We start from the raw sequence: 20,713 nt of genomic DNA, 5'->3' as shown, positions 1-20,713 counted from the left end.
TGACATTATTTTATGTACAATGTTTTTTTAGAAAAATGATTCTGATCAAATATTCAATTTAACTGTGCATACTGCTCATTTTATTATTATTTGTTTTTGAAGAAAATGGTAAGGATATGTAATGAAGATGTATGCCTTGCGAATAGTGCAAGTTCACACACCATTCTCAAAAGTGATATATATTTTACCCATCTTGTGCCAAAAGAAGAATGTGTTAATACTATTATTGGCTCAGGCAATGTGATAGAAGGCTCCGGAAGAGCTATAATTTTGTTTCCTGGAGGAACAAAATTTATAATAAATAATGCACTATTATCTACCAAGTCTCGAAGAAACTTGTTGAGCTTTAAAGATATTCGCCGAAATGGATATCATATTGAGACTATGAATGAGGGAAGTCATGAGTACTTATGTATCACAACTCATGATTCAAATAAGAAAGTTATATTAGAAAAGTTTCCCTCACTTTCTTCTGGGTTATATTATACCAAGATTAGTGCAATTGAATCACATGCCATTGTAAACCAGAAGTTTACTAGCCCAAATGAGTTCATAACTTGGCACGACCGATTGGGTCATCCGGGAACAACCATGATGATGAGAATTATTGAAAACTCTCATGGACATTCACTAAAGAACCAGAAGATTCTTAAAACTGGTGAATTTTGTTGTGCTGCATGTTCTCAAGGGAAGTTAATTTTAAGGCCATCACCAGTAAAGATTGGATTTGAGTCTCCTGAATTCCTAGAAAGGATTCAAGGTGATATATGTGGACCTATTCATCCACCATGTGGATCTTTTAGATATTTTATGGTCCTGATAGACGCATCTTCGAGATGGTCACATGTGTGCTTATTATCTTCTCGCAACCTGGCGTTTGCGAGATTACTGGCTCAAATTATTCGATTAAAAGCACAATTTCCAGAAAATCCAATTAAAGCAATTCGTCTTGATAATGCTGGTGAATTTACTTCCCAAGCTTTTGATGCTTATTGTATGGCTAATGGAATAAGTGTTGAACATCCAGTAGCTTATGTTCACACACAAAATGGGTTAGCAGAATCACTTATTAAGCGCCTCCAATTAATTGCTAGACCCTTGCTTATGAGAACAAATCTCCCAACCTCGGTTTGGGGGCATGCTATTTTACATGCCGCAGCACTTATTCGTTTGAGGCCAACGAGTTATCATCAATTCTCTCCTATACAATTAGCTTTTGGCCAGCAGCCAAATGTTTCCCATTTAAGAATATTTGGGTGTGCGATATATGTTCCCATTGCACCACCTAATCGCACCAAAATGGGACCCCAAAGAAAATTGGGGATATATGTTGGATATGATTCTCCCTCTATAGTGAGGTATCTTGAGATACAAACTGGTGATGTGTTTAAAGCCCGGTTTGCGGATTGTCATTTTGATGAATCAAAATTTCCAACATTAGGGGGAGAGAATAAGCTTCCTGGAAAGGAACTTAATTGGAATGCATCATCGTTGATGCATTTAGATCCTCGATCAGGGCAATGTGAACTAGAAGTTCAAAAGATTATACATTTGCAAAGAATAGCAAATGAATTGCCCGACGCATTTTCCGATACAAAGAGGATAACCAAATCTTACATACCAGCGAAAAATGCCTCAATTCGAATTGACGTCCCAGTAGGACAAGTAGCCACTGAAGCAAATTCACGCCAGAAGCGTGGCAGGGCGGAAAATGCCCCAATTCGAATTGATGTCCCAGTAGGGCAAATAGCCACGGAAGCAAATACACGCCAGAAAAGATCTTGAAGAGATTTTATATGGATAAGTCACATCCATTAAGTATCCCAATGATTGTAAGATCTTTGGATGTGGAAAAGGATCAATTCCGTCCTAAAGAAGAGAATGAAGATATCCTTGGTCCTGAAGTACCATATCTTAGTGCCATTGGAGCACTAATGTATCTTGCTAATAATACGCGACCTGACATATCATTCGCGGTGAATTTACTAGCAAGGTATAGTTCCTCTCCAACCAGAAGACATTGGAGTGGAATCAAACAAATCTTTCGATATCTTCATGGGACGGTTGATATGGGATTGTTTTATCCCTATGGATCCAAGTCACAACTAGTTGGCTATGCAGATGCTGGATACTTGTCTGATCCACATAAAGGGAGATCTCAAACAGGATACTTATTCACATATGGTGGAACAGCTATATCATGGAGGTCTACGAAACAGACGATTGCTGCAACATCCTCTAATCATGCCGAAATACTGGCGATTCATGAAGCTAGTCGCGAGTGTTTTTGGCTAAGGAGTCTGATCCAATATATTCTGTCATCATGTGGACTGATTGATCATAAGATAGCTCCAACTATCCTGTTTGAAGATAATGCAGCATGTATTGCTCAACTTAAAGGCGGATACATCAAAGGCGATAGAACAAAGCATATTTCTCCCAAATTTTTCTTCACTCATGATCTTCAAAATCAAGGGACAATTGATGTGCAACAGATCCGCTCAAGTGACAATCTGGCAGATTTATTCACAAAATCACTCCCAAAATCCTCATTTGAAAGATTGGTACATGAGATTGGAATGCGCCGATTTCGAGACATTAAATGATGTCGGCAAGAGGGGGAGACTGTACTCTTTTTCCCTTGGTCAGATTTTTTTTTCATTGGGTTTTTCTTGACAAGGTTTTTAATGAGGCAGTCCCCATCACTAAAGGATATTGTACTCTTTTTCCTTCACTAAGGTTTTTTCCCATTGGGTTTTCTTTAGTAAGGTTTTAACGAGGCATAATCCTTAATGGGCATTCAAGGGGGAGTGTTGGGATAAACATGAAATGAATGCCCATTTATCAATTGGGCGGTTAATAATCTTTCCCATGCAAAGAGATTTATTTTCAAGAAAGAAATTTGAAGACCAACCTTTAATGAAGGTTGATTTTGTACTACTATAAATAAGGCATCATAGCCTTTACGTACAACACACAATAATACAAAATAAAGCATTCCTCTCTCCTCTTTTACTATAATATTCTTCTTATACACTAATAACAATTCTCTCTCTATTTACACTTACTTTTCTTCTCTCTTTCTTTCATACGTTATTACATATATTATATATATATATATATATATATATATATATATATATATAAATCATCTCTTTTATATTAAAATAGTAATTATGGTGAATATTACTAGAGTTATTTAATTATATTTCATATTTATATTTGTTATCTCTTTCTTATTTATTTAGTTATTTTACAACATAAATGTCACTTTTTACAAAGATGATTTTTTTCCCCCTTGCATTACGCAGTAGCATCTAAACAAAAAAAAAAAATTGTTTTTAATTAGTCTCAAAGGTTCAATATTATTTAGTTGGCAGTTGTTTTAAGGTTAAAAATATATATGTTAAAAAATTATGTTCTCTTGAATATGATGTTTGGGAGTATTATACCCCAGCACTAAAAAAAATGTTTGTTCAGTGCTAAAATTGATTGGAATTATTATTAATATTTTTAAGAATAAATTCATTGATACGTTTGTTTTATTATACATGTGTTTGGAAATCAAGTCTTAATTTCTGAAATAATCCAAATATCAATAAAAGAAAGAATTTATTGAAAAAAAAAATAATAATTGAGAGATATAGTAATTTTATATACCTTAAGTTTTGTTATCTTGACATGAGAATATTAAAGACTTACTTTTTTATTGGCATAGAATTTTGTATAAGAAATTATTCTTAGGAATAATTAGTTATTTCCGAAAATTAGATTCTAAAATTTCAAACATAAAAATAATGGGTTCTGGTCTTTTTCGAGGATGATGAAGGACCATTTTTTAAGTTGGATAAAGGAGCCGCGTGGAAAAGAGGTTCAAAAGCAGTGTTTGAGGTGCTTCTGTGCGATCATCTAGCACATCTGGTTGGAGAGAAATAGGAGGATATTTCAGAATCAAACTAAAGGCGTAGAAGATATTATTCACATAACCAGGCTTAGCTACGACGAATGGAGTGGTGTCCCGTCCTAACGTTGTTGATGGCTATGCCGAAAATGACCCGTGGATCCCATTCCTGTTGGTTGTTAGTACCTTTTGGAGTTGTTCTTCTTTTCCTGTTGTTTGACCTGATTGCTCCACTTAGTGTGTTGAGCTCTTTAACTTTTAAAAAAATATATATCTCTATGATTAGAGATTGATCTATGCACCAATATGTGGGACAAAGATTTCAACTAATATTGTAAAATTATACATAGTAGATTAAGATTCGCGCGACGAAAACTAAATTAATTATATTATATAATATAAATTTAAAATATTACATATATTATTTAAAGATATATTAGATCATAAATATTAAATTTAAAAGTTAATTTATAAAAAATATTATACAATATATTTATTTAATTTGATAATTTATATATAATTTAATAATATTATTATTCAACAAAAAAATACAAAAAAATATATAATATAGATAATAATTATAAATAACCGTTATTTTATAATTCAATTTAATAATAATATAGATTAAATTTAATTGATTAAGAAGTTTAAAATTTTGTTTAGTAGCATATCAAAATTAATTTAAATTTTATAATAATTAATAATAAATGACAATTTTAAAAAAAAATTAATTCAAAATTTAATAATTATAAAAAATAAAATTATACATAAATTAAACTATAAGTAATAAAAATATTCAATTAAAATTTATTCACCTAATTTTATATAATTATTTTTATTTTTATTTTTAAAATAGTTATTTTTGTTTTTTAAGATTATATTAAAATATTATGGTACAACAATAAAATTATTAGATAAAATATAAGTATGAATATTATTAATTTTTTGATAATTAAAAATTACATCAATTTTTTAATTTTATTTTTCATGAATCATAACAACATATATTTTTAATAATATTATTACAAAATGATATTAAAAAATGTAAAAATTGTTAAAAAAAGAAGTGATATATAGGCAACAAAGATATTATATAACTTATAAATATAATTACACAAAGAAATAAAAAATTAATGAATACAATCACCTAATACATACGTTTAGTATATTTAAAAATAAAAATAAAAATTATGGTCATTAACCAAAGTTTAATTGTGTAAAAAATTAGTAAGAATAGAGAGAAAGAAAGAGAAAAAAAAAGAGGTATGAGATTATGTGAGAGGAAATAAAGATAATGTGCGAAATAAATATTGATTTATATATTATATATAAGAATGAGTGATGAGTATGAAAAGAGAAGAGAAGAAATTAGATTTTAATTAAAAATAATAGTGTAATTTACATAAAAATAAAGGTTACGAGAATATGAAAAATTAAGGTTAAAAAATAATCCTATAACATTATATAAAGATAGGTTAGTATGAGGAAATAAAAGTACAATAAAAATCTTATGGCATAATGTAAAGATAAAAGATTGTGCTCAAGTTGTGTAAATTAGCTACTTAAACTGATGTAACATAATAGTAAAAAACTAGAAAGTGTTCTGATAAGAATATGAGGTGGATATGAGGTGGATGCCCATTAATGATACGGGGCGACTGTAGTTTTCAAGAAAAAGATTTAAGATTATTACAAACACTAACCTTTAATAAAAGTTGAATTTGTACACATATAAATAAGATTTCATAGCATGAGATACAACACACCCACTACTACAATAACATATAAAAGTTTCTCTCTTTCTATATATATCTTGTAGGTCTTAAGTTTCAATATATATATATAATACTAGTAAATATATAAATTACTTCTATTATTATAATGAAGAGCAATGCTAGGGAACCAAAAGGGTATTAGCAAAAAATCAGCCAAATACTTTTGGGTGAATCCAAAATCTCTACGAGTTAATATATATGGATGTTTCTTCTGCTAAGTATCAGAATGTTTCTTTTTCATACTAAATGGATGTTCTTTTATATATTTTTCGAATTTTTTTATTGCAAATATGAATGTCTCTATTTCTTTAAGAATTTCATATTTTTTTTAAATTTAATAGATATTTAATTATTTTTGCTAAAATATAATTGAATGCTTCTTTTGTTAAGTATTATGATATTTTTTTTCATATAAAATGAATATTTTTTTACAATTAATACTGACAAATAGCAATTCTTCCCCAAGTTCATTCTTTCAAGATGTAACCCGACCTCCGTACAAATATACCTGCATCATCATCAAGATCCATATTATATTATATTAAAAAAACACACACAATGCATGTGAGAATGGATTGGATTGATGTCTCTCCTTCCCTCCCTCCCCGCGGATCCTCCTATCACCCTGAAACAGAAAACCGCTCACACTTACAGAGAGACCACTTACTGTCCTAAACACATCGTCGTTTTTAAGTCTCACCATGGTCTGAGTGTCACCGAGTAACTTGCAAAACACTGTCGTATACCTTCAAAACGACAAAGAAAACGCAAAAGCAAAAAAAAAAAAAAAGAGAAGAAAGAGAATCACAACGATGGAGTGCGTTGGAGCGAGAAACTTCGCGGCAATGTCGGTTTATTTAAGCTCTTCTTCGAGGAAGGAAGAGGAGAAGGTTTTGCCGGTGATGAAGTCGAAGGTGGACTTCGTGTTAAAGCGGTTGTCTTGAATGCGCTTGTTGAGGGCGTCGCGGAGAGCATGGAAGTCGCCGGCGCTTCTAGCAGCATTGGTGAGAGAGAAAGAGGTCCGTGTATATGATTGTTGGAGGTGGGTAAGTTAATATGAAAGAAAAGATGAAGGCTTTTATAGATTTTAATTAGGTTTTAATTAGGTTTACTTAATTAATTTTAAATTTTTAAATTTTAAATTTAAAAAATTTAAAATTAATTATTAATATAAATTAATATGATTTTGTTTAATTTTTTGCTGATAATCTTTTGATTCCATATACTTTCCCTATAATGAAATAGTAATTATGGTGAATACTACTATTATTTATACTTCTTTATTCTATATATCTTCTTTTTTTATTTATTTTACAATATAAAACTAATAATGCATCTAAAGACTACCTTAAATTCTATTTTAATATATTACTAATAGATGTGTGTCTTATATTTGCTTTAACATTAAAATAAAAATTATTGTATTAAATTTAATTTCACATAATAATAAAAAATTTGTTAAATTTTATCTAAAAGTATATATATATAGAGGTGAGTTCTACGGTGGCCAAATACTTCATGGCTAAGGATGGCTAAGTATTGATTATCCAACCAAAGCTTGACACTTGGCATGAATGTTTGAAAGAGAATTTTTAATCAACTCCCTGATTAATGATTATAATGTGTGGTAAATTTGAGTATTCCAATGACAAATTTGTAATTTTAAAACTAAAATGCTATTTTTGATCCGCTTAGCACCGATTGCTCTTACTCTTGAGAAGAGATCTGTGAAATCGAAGGTCACATCTGTTAGAGTTTTGGAGTTTTTTGCCGGAAACTTTCAATCCAAACGGTGAAAGTGTGGAAGGTAGAAATGCTAGGCTTATTTTTGTCGCAGCTCGTGAAGCTTCTGAACGACGGAACTGAGGAGCTTTAACGGCGGCATTTTGTCACTTTTGGCTTCGGTTTCGATGTCTCAGTCAGCGAAAGCCGAGCTTGTCCGTTCTAAAATTTTCAAGACAGTTTCGAAGACATTGCAGAGCACCGCCTCCATCAATTTTATGGCGGAGAAGTGCCTGAGAGTGCTGACAGTGGTGGAAACGTGCGCTGATGGTAGGACAGCGATGAACAGAGATATTTCTTGTGCTGCGGTAGTGGTGAAGAGACTGGCGTAGGCAGGGAAAGCAGCAACCGAGGACGCGATGGCAAACGAAAAGATGAGGACTGAGTAGAACCGAAACGGTGACATAGTAATGCACTTGAGGAGGTGGGGTGGATTTGATTATGGTTATTGAAAAAATTTTACAGCACAGTATGTAATGTAACTATTGATTAGGGAGTCGGTTAAAAGATTTTTTTTTCAAACAATCCTGCCAAATGTCAAGCTTTGGTTGGATAGTCAATACTTAGCCACCTTTAGTCATGGGATACTTGGGCTACCACAGAACTCACCATATATATATATATATATATATTAAATCAATTTAATAAACAACAGTGTGATATAGTATTATTTAATTAATAAAATTATTTAGTTAAAATTTACATTATTGAGATTTTTTTATTAAACACTTAAACTAATATTAAAAAATTTTAATAATATATTTCAACTCCAACAAAATTTTATTTTCTAAAAATGTTCAATAAATATTTACTTTCAATCAAACTTTTAATATAAGTATTTGATAAATAATATTTTAATTAATTTTATTTTAAAATAATTAAATTAAAAAAAAAACATATGAATTAGTCCTCTTCAATACAACCCAGCGCCTACCTTGGCTCCTGCTGCTGCCGCCTTCCTCTGCTACCTTCCTCTTCTCCCCTTCCTTCTCCTTCTCTGTCTTCCAACTCCGCCAGAGTCTTCGCCTCAGGCATTGTTGCTCCGTTCTCCGCATCTCCTCCTGCGTCGCCGCCCGCGTCTCTGTCGCCTGCGCGCTGCTGCTAGCGTCTCTGTCCGCCAACGTATCTGTCCGCCCGGGTCGCTGCCGCCAGTGTCTCTGCCCTTCCGCATCACTGTCACCCCCATCTCTGCCACCCGCTGGTCTACTTGCCTCTCTGCTCTCCTTTCCGGCCATCTCTGCTCACCTCTTAGCCCCGTCGATTCCCACCTTCTCCGCCGTGGTTGCTGCCCTCCCTCGTCCCTGGTTAAGACTTACTGCTCTCTCAATTTTTTCATTGAATTTGCTTCATCATTAACGAATTTGAGTTTATCCTAATTAATAACAAGTTTCTATTAATGTGATTTATTTATCCTAATTAATAATAAGTTTGCTATTTCTGAGTTGCTGTTTAACCTTCTTTTGAAAATTTCGGTCTCAATTTTTTTATGGTTGTCTCTTGTCTGTCAAACTAGTGAGTTAACTTAACTTGTACAAGTTAGGGGTTTAGGTCGTAGAATTGAGAAGACTCGGGCTCAAACATGTTTTCACGTATACTCAGGTATTTCTGACGTTACTTGTTATTTGTTACTAATTATGAATCTACGTATCTGATGCTGGAACTTGGTATTGATAGTTTGATATAGCATACATAGGTTAGGAACTTAGGATGTTGATGTTGAAACTTGATATTGATAATTTGATATGTTTTTCAGGATTGGTAATTGGTGAAATTAAATTATTAATGTAGAATACTTTGCGAGTCAAGTCTATGAGAGCTCTAGAGGTTTAGTTAGACTCGCGAGTTTTACTACCTTTGTCTCATGAATATATGTTAGGGATTATGAGTGTTTTGTTTGATACAAAATCTCTTTCTGCGGCTTTTTTTAATTAAAAAAAAAGGGAAACATACTTTTGTTAAACCTTTTTCAATGCACGATAATACTTATTCCGTGTGGTTTATATCATGAGTTATTTGTATGGTCTATGGAATTCGATAACAAGCACTGCCAATCTACAGATTTTGATTGACTTCAATCTGGGATCTTGCTTTGCAAATTTTTGACAGTTCAAGATGCTTACAATCAGAAAACTTAAAATCAGGCCAGATATCACTTCTGCTTTCATTATTGCCAATCGCCGTCATAGTGTTGCCCAAGTTTTCAACAACAGCTGTCACAAACCAATTGTTAAATCTATTAGCTCTTATTTAGCCAACTCAAGTTCACAAGCACGTCTTCTCAGATTAGAGAATAAAGTTACCTTTCAAGAACTTTATTTCTCAAGTGTGCCTGAAACAATTCTGGTCCAGGCTCGAGACCCAGCAAAAGTAAGCCTGGAAATACAAAATGCTATCGCGGGGAATCAATTAGGTTATTCGTGGAAGTTATTTGAACAACACATGCAGATGGAGGGATTTCCTAGAAAATCTGTCTTCAACCAACTGGTAACAAGTTATGTGGATGGCCTTGATATGCAATGGTTAGAAAGGGCTTATGAATTGGTAGATCGAGCTATTGAGGAAGGCAAACAAACTTTGTTAGAAAAGGAGGTTCTTATATACCTTAGCTTTGGCCTTGCAAAAGCTGGACTACCTGTTCTTGCATCAACTATTTTGAGGAAAATGATAGATATGGAATTTTTCCCCCCAGTTAATGCTTGGTCTGCTGTTTTGGCCCACATGTCACAAACAGCTGATGGAAGTTATCTTGCTGCTGAGTTGATTCTTGAAATAGGTTATTTGTTCCAAAACAATAGAGTGGATCCGCGTAAAAAGAGCAATGCACCTTTGATAGCCATGAAGCCTAATGCTACAGCTTTTAACATTGCTTTGGCAGGGTGTCTCTTATCTGAGACATCTAGGAAAGCAGAGCAGCTTCTTGATTTGATGCCGAGAATTGGTGCCAAAGCTGATGCAAATTTACTGATAATAATGGCACACGTGTATGAGAGAAATGGGCGAAGAGAAGAGCTTAAGAAGCTGCAAAGGCACATAGCGGAAGCCCCAAATCTAACTGATGTTCAGTTTCGACAATTTTATAATTGTTTACTCACGTGCCATTTGAAACTTGGGGATCTAGAATCCGCATCAAACATGGTTTTGGAAATGCTTAGGAAGGCTAAGGAAGCAAGGAATTCTCTTGCAGCTGCCAAATTTATGGTTAATGCTGCTACAACTGATAATAAATATTCTCCTGGACTGGCTTCTCTCCAGAGTTTGAGAAGCAATGGGGAGTTGGATAGTTTTGAAAATAACAAGCCATCAGGCAATGCTGTCTTATGTTATGAGGAGTTTTCTAGAGATCGAAATTTCTTAAAACTCGAAGCAGAATCAAAAGCTGTTCTTGATTCTTTACTAGCGAAGTTGCAGGTGCAATTTGACTTGATTACAACCGTACATGGTATACTTCAACCAACTGAAATGATTTATGTGAAATTAGTTAAAGCATTTTTAGAGACTGGCAAGATGAAGGATTTGACAGTGTTTCTCCTCAAAGCAGAAAGGGAAGATTCCCCATTTTCCAATGATAGTTCAGCCTTGGTTCATGTCATCAATTCATGCATTTCACTTGGATGGTTAGATCAAGCACATGACCTTCTTGATGAGATGCGTCTAGCTGGAGTCAAAACCGGTTCATCTGTATATGCCTCTCTTTTGAAAGCATATTGTCGAGCAAACAGGGCTATGGATGTCACGTCACTTTTGAGAGATGCTAAGAAGGCCGGTATCCAACTTGACTCAAGTTGTTATGAGGCAATGATTCAATCCAAGGTGATCCAGCAAGATACACATGGAGCACTCCAACTTTTTAAAGAGATGAAAGAGGCTAGGATTCCGAAAGTTAATCAACTAGACTCTAGCATGCTGGCTAAACCTGGTACAAAGAGCGATGAAGCCGCACTACTGAAAGGGCTGTTGCAGGAAATCAAGGAAGGACAGAGTGTGGATTATGGAGTTCATGACTGGAACAACGTAATCCATTTTTTTTGCAAGAAGAGACTGATGCAAGATGCAGAGAATGCTCTGAAGAAGATGAGAAGCTTAGGCCACACACCGAATGCACAAACTTTCCATTCTATGGTGACTGGGTATGCTGCTGTTGGAGGGAAGTATCTTGAAGTGACAGAGCTGTGGGGTGAGATGAAATCTCTTGCTTCCGCAATCTCAATGAAGTTTGATCAGGAACTTCTCGATTCTGTGCTTTATACTTTTGTGAGGGGTGGATTCTTTGCTCGAGCGAATGAAGTTGTGACAATGATGGAAAAAGGGAACATGTTTATTGACAAGTACAAGTACCGAATGCTATTCTTGAAATATCACAAAACACTATACAAAGGTAAGGCTCCAAAGGTTCAAACAGAATCCCAACTCATAAAAAGAGAAGCGGCACTGTCTTTCAAAAGATGGGTAGGCTTGACTTGAAAAAGTGAGAATCAACAATCAAGTATTCTCTCTTTTAAGCCATCATCTTCACGAAATTTGACATGTAAACTTTTATACTCAGATTTTCCTTCATGAATTTATGGGTTAAAACACTAATGTAAATATGTAATGTCAATATGCAAAGGATAACACATTGTTTTTATAGGAAAGTTTTCAGACTTCTAGATTTTCTGTATTACTATTAATTTGGTTGTAACAAATAGAAGAATTTGTAACATATGCTCACACCACATAACAGGTTTAGTATGAAGGTCGAGGAAACAAACATGGAAACACTCACTACATAGTCTAAAACCATTTCTCTCTTAACCAATTCTCATTATTTTTTTTCTTTATTTAAATTCCGACTTTGTACAAAATATCGATTTTCACTTGGCCATAGTCTAATATACTGCTGTATTCTGTAAACAGCATTATCTCATTAGTGACAAATTCAATTGGCTTCCTATGTTTTTTTCCTTCCAATGCTAAGGATACAAATGCACTGATGTTCTATATTTCGGTAGTTGATTTTATTGCTAGTTTTACAAGACACATATCACCTTCATTTTGCATAGAATAATAGAAATACTGCTTGTTACTTGTTAGTTTCATTGTATTTTGTAATTAATGCACTATTGTTCATTAAAATAAAAAAAAAACTTTAGTAAATAAGATGAATGAGTTAAATTAGAAATAAAAATAATGTCATATAATATCTATAAATATAATTTAAATAAGAATAATAATTATATAAAACACATTTTTTTCGGCCAGGTAGATGTAATTTGATCAACCAAAACACGATGAGTTGATTCATTTTTTTATGGTGGAAATATTCAATTTTATGGTAGAATATACTGCTGAATCTAATTTACGAAAGCAAATACATCTTAATTCTTAAACCAAGACACCAACAAAAATACGTCTTAAACCAATTTAATTTGAAAATTAATTTATTCACGGTTTTATTGTGCTAGCATTTACATGGAATAAAATAAGAGTTGAGTTTACACTTTTTTTTATTTTGATATGGAGCCCAGCATCGTGTATACCAACAATATTGGAGTCTGGCATGTTTCACTAGGGTGTGGTGGCTGCGATGAAATAATCGGATGGTCCGATTTTCAGGAAAGTAATCAGATAGTCCGATTACGGACTTCAGGGTTACACAAATCGGACCGTCCGATTTGCGTACCAACGGCCACATGTCATGCATGCAGCAAGCCGGTCCGTGCATCCACTTTCAAAACCAAGAAACCCCACCCACCCATCCCTTTCAACCCCACTCGAACCCCCTTATTCTCCAGCAACCAACCCCGCCCACATTCTTCCCATTCTCTTTTTCCATTGAAGGTGCAAAGCTAAAATTGAAGAAGAAGCTGCTGCAAGGAGGAAGAACAAAAATCAACAATGCCAAGAATACCAAAAATAAAAGATGTTAATCGTCCAGAACTACATATTGTTAATTATCTTGGTCATTCTGATTATGTAATTTTTTTTACTAAATAATTTAATTTAATCTAAATAATAATAATAACATTAAGATTAGTTTATTGTATTAATTATTAGAGAAAAGGACAAATAGGTCCCTAACCTTTTGTCCCGCGGATATTTTCGTCCCTAACCATTGAAAAATACTTTTAAATCCCTGACCTTCACAAAACTTGGACGGATCAGTCCCTGACAGAGACATTTGGACGGATCGGTCCCTGACGGAGGTATTTGGACAGAGGGACTGATCCGTCCAAGTTTTGTGAAGGTGAGGGACTTAAAAGTATTTTTCAATGGTCAGGGACGAAAATGTCCGCGGGACAAAAGGTCAGGGACCTATTTATCCTTTTCTCTAATTATTATTAAGTGGTGTAGGTATATATTAATATTTATATAATTATTAATTGTTAGAAGGGAACAGTAGAATAAAATAAATTTTAGGGCAAATTATCATAATAAATAAAGTAGTTTCCAATATTACCAATATACACAATTTGCAAAATGGATACCAAAATGTATTTTTTTTCATAAACTATGTAAACTGCGAGAGGGGACCCGCGGTTTACAAATACACGTAAACCGCTATAGGGGTGTCGCGGTTTACGTTCTAGGCTAAAATTAACATAATCCGCTATAGGGGTGTCGCGGTTTATGTGTGAATGAGTAGTGTGCGACAAGGGTCCAGCGGTTTATGCGTGAATGAGCAGTGTACAGAAACATAAAATAAACTAAGTCCATGGTAAATAAAACATACGTAACACATACATAAGTCCATGGAAACATCACATAATACAAAAGTACACGACAAATCAGACATACATAGGTATCATCAATGAAAACATAAAATAAACAGAGCTACGGCTCCTGCCTGAACGAATACAATGTTATACACATGTATAAATTGCTAATGACCTAGTTAACAGGTAGAACCATAATAAAAAAAAGTTACAGTTCAAGTCTAACTGTGCAGATATGTATACCTAGAAGCCAATGGGAAGGAATAGGCGTCGAATCCCCGCAGCCTGAGGCTAGGAAACCGCCAGAAAATCCATGACTGCAGTAGCTGCAGGGGGCCTGCCAAGTTTGTCACGTTTCTGTTGGCCACCCGACACATGCAACGATATAGCCAAGCCAACGCTGCCGACCCCCAACTATAACTGCCCATATCATCAAGCCTCATCACAAAGGGCAACCACCGTATATGAAGCCGATCTCCACTCTTGTACTTATCTTTACTTATGCAATTTTGGATAGGACAAAAAGTCCTGACCCTTGAGATCATAAAGATAAAGATGCGGCTAGTCCTTAGAACTTTTAGGGCGAGAAAAATTTCTTTCTTAACCCGTAGGGATTAGTGTGTGAGAGAGCTTATAGACAATAAATTGGAATTCCGGCGGCTTTTGCCACTTATGATCAGTGTTCACAAGAGCGAGACTGTTCAATGCCTTGCCGCCACACCCGGCTTTCCTAACGGTAAGGCTACCATGGGGCCACCCACCCCCATCTCGATTCTGAGTGGAAAGCAGCATCATAATATAAGCCCGTGCATATATGCGTACGGTATCCTCTGTAGCATCATCCGGCAACACCCTGAACCTCTCATGAAACCAGGTGAAGTAGACTGTATACTGCTTTACCTTATTCTGTAGTGGAAGCTCGCCAAACAGTTCTTGAAACCACTCCCATGCCGATTTGCCTTCTTCCATAAGCTTCTCAAAATCTGTAAGGCACCCGGATACAGGTAAACTATCCACGGGCAGCCTCAGCTGGTATGCTACATCCTGCAGCGTGATAGTGCATTCTCCAAAAGGCATATGAAAGGTATGTGTCTCAGGACGCCACCTCTCAATGAAAGCGCTGACTAAGGGCTCATCCAACTAGAACCACCTCGCGTTGAGCCTCGCCAGGTGGTACAAACCAGCCCTCTCCAGATATGGTATGATCATGTCATGCAGAGGCATGTTCTGCTGCCTCCGGACACTATAAATACACCTAGTCGGCTGGAGCATGTGACAGAAGAAACCAAACAAATAAAAAATCCAACACTAATTTAAAGTAATCTAACACAAAAAATACAATATTAAAGTTTAAACAGGTAACATACAGCTCCTATTTTCTAATCACAAAATTCAATAAAACCTGCATAAATAATTCAAGACATTAATTTAAATTAATTAAATACTAAATTTTATGATTTTAAAATAATAATTTAAATCTAAATTTAAATACCTAAATCATAAGCCTTGGAAAAATATTAAACGAAATACATCAACTAAAAATAACCAAACTAACCTCTTCGTTTATGCTGCCAGCAACGAGCGCAACGCCGTTGAGCCTGTAAAGACTGCGTTCCTCCACCAGAGTCCCGGCCCGAACAAGCTCAACCAACCCACACTTTTCTCTCTTTCTTTCTCTAGAAAACATCTCCTTCTCTCTCTAAAAACCTGGAAACAACTACAAATGAATAATCCGCGATACCCTGAAACGTATTTATACTAACGCATAAACCGCTGGACTCCTGTCGCGGTTTATGCACACTACTCATTCACACATAAACCGCGACACCCCTATCGCGGATTATGTTAATTTTGGCTTAGAACGTAAACCGCGACACCCCTGTAGCGGTTTTCGTGTATTTGTAAACCGCGGGTCCCCTGTCGCGGTTTACATAGTTTATGAGAAAAATGCATTTTGATATCCATTTTGCAAATTGTGTATATTGGTAATATTGGAAGCTACTTTATTTATTATGGAAAATTGTCCTAAATTTTAAAGATTTTGAATAATAATTAAATTAATTGTTATTATAAATATATTATTTAAATATTTAATTATTAATTAGTGTATCTTGTTAATTAGAGAGATGTGTAATTAAAATTTATTTTATTGTATTGTACTGAAAGTTAGTTAAAATGTTGAAGTTTTCTAAATATAATTAGTGAAATAAGCAAGTAATTAATTAACTGAGATATATTATTATTATTGTTATTATTGTGACCGTTAGTTTAATTTAATTTAGCCTGGTTTAGGTAGTTAATTATGTTAGTAACAGTAAATTATAAAATGAATTTAATAAATTTTGTATGATTAAAAAAAATTTGCGGTACGGTAATAATAATAATAATAATAATAATAATAATAATAATAATAATAATAATAATAATAATAATATTGAGGAGTTTAATATAGTTATATAAATATAAAATAATGATTAATAATTATTATTATAAAATAAATAGGTTTAGATATTAGAATATATATTTTTAATGGATGTAATGATAATAATTAGATTTATATTTTAGATTTATTTAAGTTTAAAATTCTAGTTATATAAATATAAAATAACGAATAATAATTATTATTAAGAAATAAATAAAAATTAGATATTAGAAATATAGTTTTATTGGATATAATAATAATAATTAGATTTATATTTTAGATTTATTTAAGTTTTATTAATTATATTATACTGCTTATGTGATAATGAGATTGGAAAAATGTTAAATATTATTAATTAATTAATTATAGTTATATTTGATTAATATGATATATGCCTACGTTTTGTAGGATTCATGAATGTTAATATGTGATAATCTCATTTAAGAAGCGGGTCATTTTTGGCTGACCTTTGGTAACCTGTCTGAGAAATGAATTGCCTATGAATTGAGGTCCACAATAAACAGGCCACGTTGTTGGATTCTCTAGTGGCCTAAACCTAGCTCGGTATACTCTTTGAACTTGGTCCATCTTGTATACGTCATGAACGTACACTTGCCAATCAAGCCGCTGATTTGCACAACAAGCAAATACATGTTGACACGGAATCCGGTCCACTTGAAATTCACCACAGTCACATACTCTTCGACGTAGGTCAACTACATACTCCACTCCACTCGGCATCTCACATACTTCAAATACGTCATTTTGTCTATCAAAGCAACTAACCTGGATATTTTCTGATGCCCGCTGATTCGCATGAAATTTAGAAGTCACAAGCTCAGAGAATACATGTCCAACATTAATACGAGCCTCAGTCTCAGCTCTTTTTCTTGTGAATAACTCATTAAGCCTGTAAAACGTTGCCTTAACAAGTGTAGTGACTGGGAGATTGCGTGCTCCTTTCAAGACCGAATTGATACATTCCACTAGATTGGTGGTCATATAACCCTATCAGTAACCACCATCAAACGCCAAAGCATACTGTTCACGTGGGATCCGGTCTAGCCAGTTAGTGTAAGCCTCACCACGTTCGCATAATCGCTGATAACGCATCTTGTACTCGCGAACCGTCCTCGAATATCCTATGATAAACAAAAGGCCTCCTTGTAAAAACATGCATTATAACAGAATCTGAAACAATAACAAATTTTGTTGTATTCAAATTTACCTATATTGACGATAAGCTTTTGTAAGTACGGAGCCTTGAACTTCCTCAGGAAGTTTGACTCTATATGCCTGATACAAAACATGTGGAAAGCTCTAGGAGGAGACCAGGCTCCATTATGCCGAGCAATAGCTGAGTTGATGGACTCATGTCGATCGGAGATAAGGCCCACATTGTCACGTGTCACCACATACTGTCGCAAGTTACTGAAAAAAAGTGTCACGCCTCAGATGTCTCTCCCTCCACTATAGCAAATGCAATAGGCACTATATTGTTGTTGCCATCCTGTGAAACTATAACCAACAAACAACCCTTATATTTTCCATACAAATGAGTATCGTCTACCTGCACTATTGGCTTGCAATGTCTGAATACTCTAATACAAGGGTAATAACTCCAGAAGACTCGATGTAAAACACAGATATTAGGAACCAAGTCATCACCCTGGTATGCAGGCATTGTTTCAAAGTGAACGACTGCTGTTGGTTCTTTGTGACACATGGCCTCAAACCATATGGGAAAAGCTTCATATGAAGCTTGCCAACCGCCAAAAATTGACTCCACTACCTTCTGCTTTGCTAACCATGCTTTGCGATAACTTATGGTATAGTTAAACTTGGACTGTACTTCCGCAATGACTGATTGCACCTTTATAGATGGGTCAACTTCTACTAAGGGCTTAATTGCTTCTGCAATTATGTTGGAACCCAGCTTCGAATGGTCGTGAGAAATGGTTGCTCTAGTACAAGTGTGACTACCATTGTACCTCCTTATCTCCCAATAGTACTTCTTGCACATTTTACTAACCCTGATCAGCCAGTCACAACCAACGCCGTATTGTGTACATTTAGCATAGAATGTCATTGGTTCCAACTCATACACCCGATAATTTACGCCTCGACGGATTGTATAATCTTTCATCGCCTTAATCACTGCCTCCCTAGAACTGAATTTCATTCCCACGGTGAATTCACCATCCGCCACAACAGGAAGCTCTGCTACATTCACACCACAAAATATGTATTTCGATAAATAATTGTTAAATATATGTCTTAACAGTTAAAATCTTTCTGTAAATTATAAATTACAATATAGATATAAATAAGTAATAAAATAAATATAAATATAAATATAAAATCTATCAACATTTGTCGTTATCCAAAATATAAATATAAATAAGTAATAATAAATTATTAACCACAATATATAATAAATTATAAAATATACATAAATAATTAATAAATAAATAAAAATAAATAATCAATCAAATGCTACTTACTAAATAAAAAAATCTTACATGATCAATTGATATTCCACAGATCACATGTTGGTCATGCTATCTAATCAATCTGCAATATTTATCTATCATACATTGTATCAAAAATACATACCTGCATTCATATACTGAGAAAATTTCGGTGCATGCATGGCCTCCAAATCCAACGAGCGCATAAAAGTAGGCTCCACAAACGGACGTTGGTTTACTAGTGCATTTGCCACCTCCGCCACATCTACCTCCATAGTGTTGTCAGCCTGATCTATGTCTCCAACCGGATCAATGACCTCATAGTTACTTTCAAACTCCTCCTTGGTATCACTATTATAATCTTCCAACTCAATATTTCGGTCTGCTTCAGATTGTTCGAACTCAATATACAGCTCGATGAACAATATCTGTGATCAAGTTTCCATATACACTAAAAACATATCTTGCATGCTCGCTTCATCTGTTACATATTTGGTTTGAAACTGAACGAACCCACCAAATACGGATATAAGATACCTGTACAAAATGCACGACACTCTCCTAGATATTTGAGAACCCATTTTCTCACAAATCACACCTTTTAATTCTTTAGACGACAATGTGAATAGAATAACGATATCTAACGGATTTTGATGTCGGGCAAATCGTCGGTCTAGAAATTTATCAATGAAAATCACGTTGCGGGTACAGTTCCAAACCGACAACTAACCCTCGATCAAAGTTAATGTGGTTGTTACAGGTTCAACCCCAATAAAAATTAACCGAGAGTATTACTCCCGGGTCGTCCTCAAGAGAATGGGCAAGCATGTGAATTAAAGTTGGTTGGAAATCCAGGGTTGAGAATCATAAACAGGAAAGTAAACTTAGCAAAACTTAACATGCAAAAATCTTAAATTGCAAGAAATTAAATCAAGACAATTAACATAAAAGCTAAGTAAATGGCAATTTAATAAGACAATATATAAATATGATTCTATTCTAGAAATAATTAACCAACTAAAACTAACTAAAGCAAGAAGTAAACAAGTAGGATTTGGGTTTTTTTCAAGTATGAATAATAAAGAACTCTTGGTTAAGGCTTGAGAATTGAGATCACTATCCTTGTCTAATAACTATATATTGACGACTATGAGGGGCCAAACCCACTAAGTCTACCTCTATGCTTCAGGTGAGTCAAATAGGCTTGATCAATCATCAACCATAAGTCCCAACCTAGTTACTAATTAGCTTAGTAGTAGGTCAGTCTTAATGGACATCAAATTGATCAACAAGGGACCCAAACCATCAATCCACTTAGACTCAATGACTCAACGTTACTCAATCCCTTTCACCTAGGCCAAGAGTATGGGAAAACTACTCCATAATTGGTAAAAACAAGTTGTCAAACATTTGGTAGGCAATAGTTAAAGACATGGCTAGATTGCAAATTCAAAGAGAAATTAAAGCTATCAATCAACAATTATCTATAATATAAATTCCACTAAGATGGTAAAACAAAAAAGAACATCATTCCATTAATAAAAATTCAAAGTCAACAAGGTTCATAAAAAGAGAAATGAAAGAGAACTAGAAGAAGAATGTGACAATAACAATGAAACTAAACAAACTTAGAACTAGAAAAACTAAAAGTGGAACAAATAAACCGCGAT

General features: G+C 34.2%; 2 protein-coding genes across 2 annotated transcripts; one reads left to right on the top strand and one right to left on the bottom strand.

Annotated features, from left to right (window-relative positions):
- Positions 1-8,361: 8,361 nt before the first annotated feature.
- LOC112764812 (pentatricopeptide repeat-containing protein At1g03100, mitochondrial) lies at positions 8,362-12,089 on the top strand. Its single transcript, XM_025810610.3, has 3 exons — positions 8,362-8,762; positions 9,007-9,057; positions 9,565-12,089. Exon 3 carries the CDS (start codon positions 9,571-9,573, stop codon positions 11,917-11,919), a length of 2,349 nt encoding a protein of 782 aa, XP_025666395.1. The 5' UTR covers positions 8,362-8,762; positions 9,007-9,057; positions 9,565-9,570; the 3' UTR covers positions 11,920-12,089.
- A 5,494-nt stretch (positions 12,090-17,583) lies between these two features.
- LOC140180536 (uncharacterized) lies at positions 17,584-19,624 on the bottom strand. The gene is made up of 5 exons (XM_072221759.1): positions 19,568-19,624; positions 19,189-19,471; positions 18,143-18,795; positions 17,801-17,990; positions 17,584-17,714 (listed from the first exon to the last, which is right to left on the bottom strand). The coding sequence occupies exons 1-5, from the start codon at positions 19,622-19,624 to the stop codon at positions 17,584-17,586; spliced, it is 1,314 nt and encodes a 437-aa protein (XP_072077860.1).
- Positions 19,625-20,713: the final 1,089 nt, after the last annotated feature.

This window comes from Arachis hypogaea, chromosome 17 (assembly GCF_003086295.3).
Source record: "Arachis hypogaea cultivar Tifrunner chromosome 17, arahy.Tifrunner.gnm2.J5K5, whole genome shotgun sequence".
Taxonomy (NCBI): domain Eukaryota; kingdom Viridiplantae; phylum Streptophyta; class Magnoliopsida; order Fabales; family Fabaceae; genus Arachis; species Arachis hypogaea.
The sequence above is the reverse complement of the archived record's forward strand: the minus strand, read 5'-3'. Positions and strand labels throughout refer to the sequence as shown.

What these genes read in the sequence shown, in the direction of transcription:
- LOC112764812 (XM_025810610.3), top strand. Translation starts at nt 9,571, where the DNA reads ATGCTTACAATCAGAAAACTTAAAATCAGGCCAGATATCACTTCTGCT.
- LOC140180536 (XM_072221759.1), bottom strand. Translation starts at nt 19,624, where the DNA reads ATGGGTTCTCAAATATCTAGGAGAGTGTCGTGCATTTTGTACAGGTAT. An exon ending in TTCTCAGTATATGAATGCAG is followed by an intron (nt 18,796 to 19,188) that starts GTATGTATTTTT and finishes GTGTGAATGTAG; the next exon opens with CAGAGCTTCCTGTTGTGGCG. An exon ending in ATTGCAAGCCAATAGTGCAG is followed by an intron (nt 17,991 to 18,142) that starts GTAGACGATACT and finishes AACTTGCGACAG; the next exon opens with TATGTGGTGACACGTGACAA.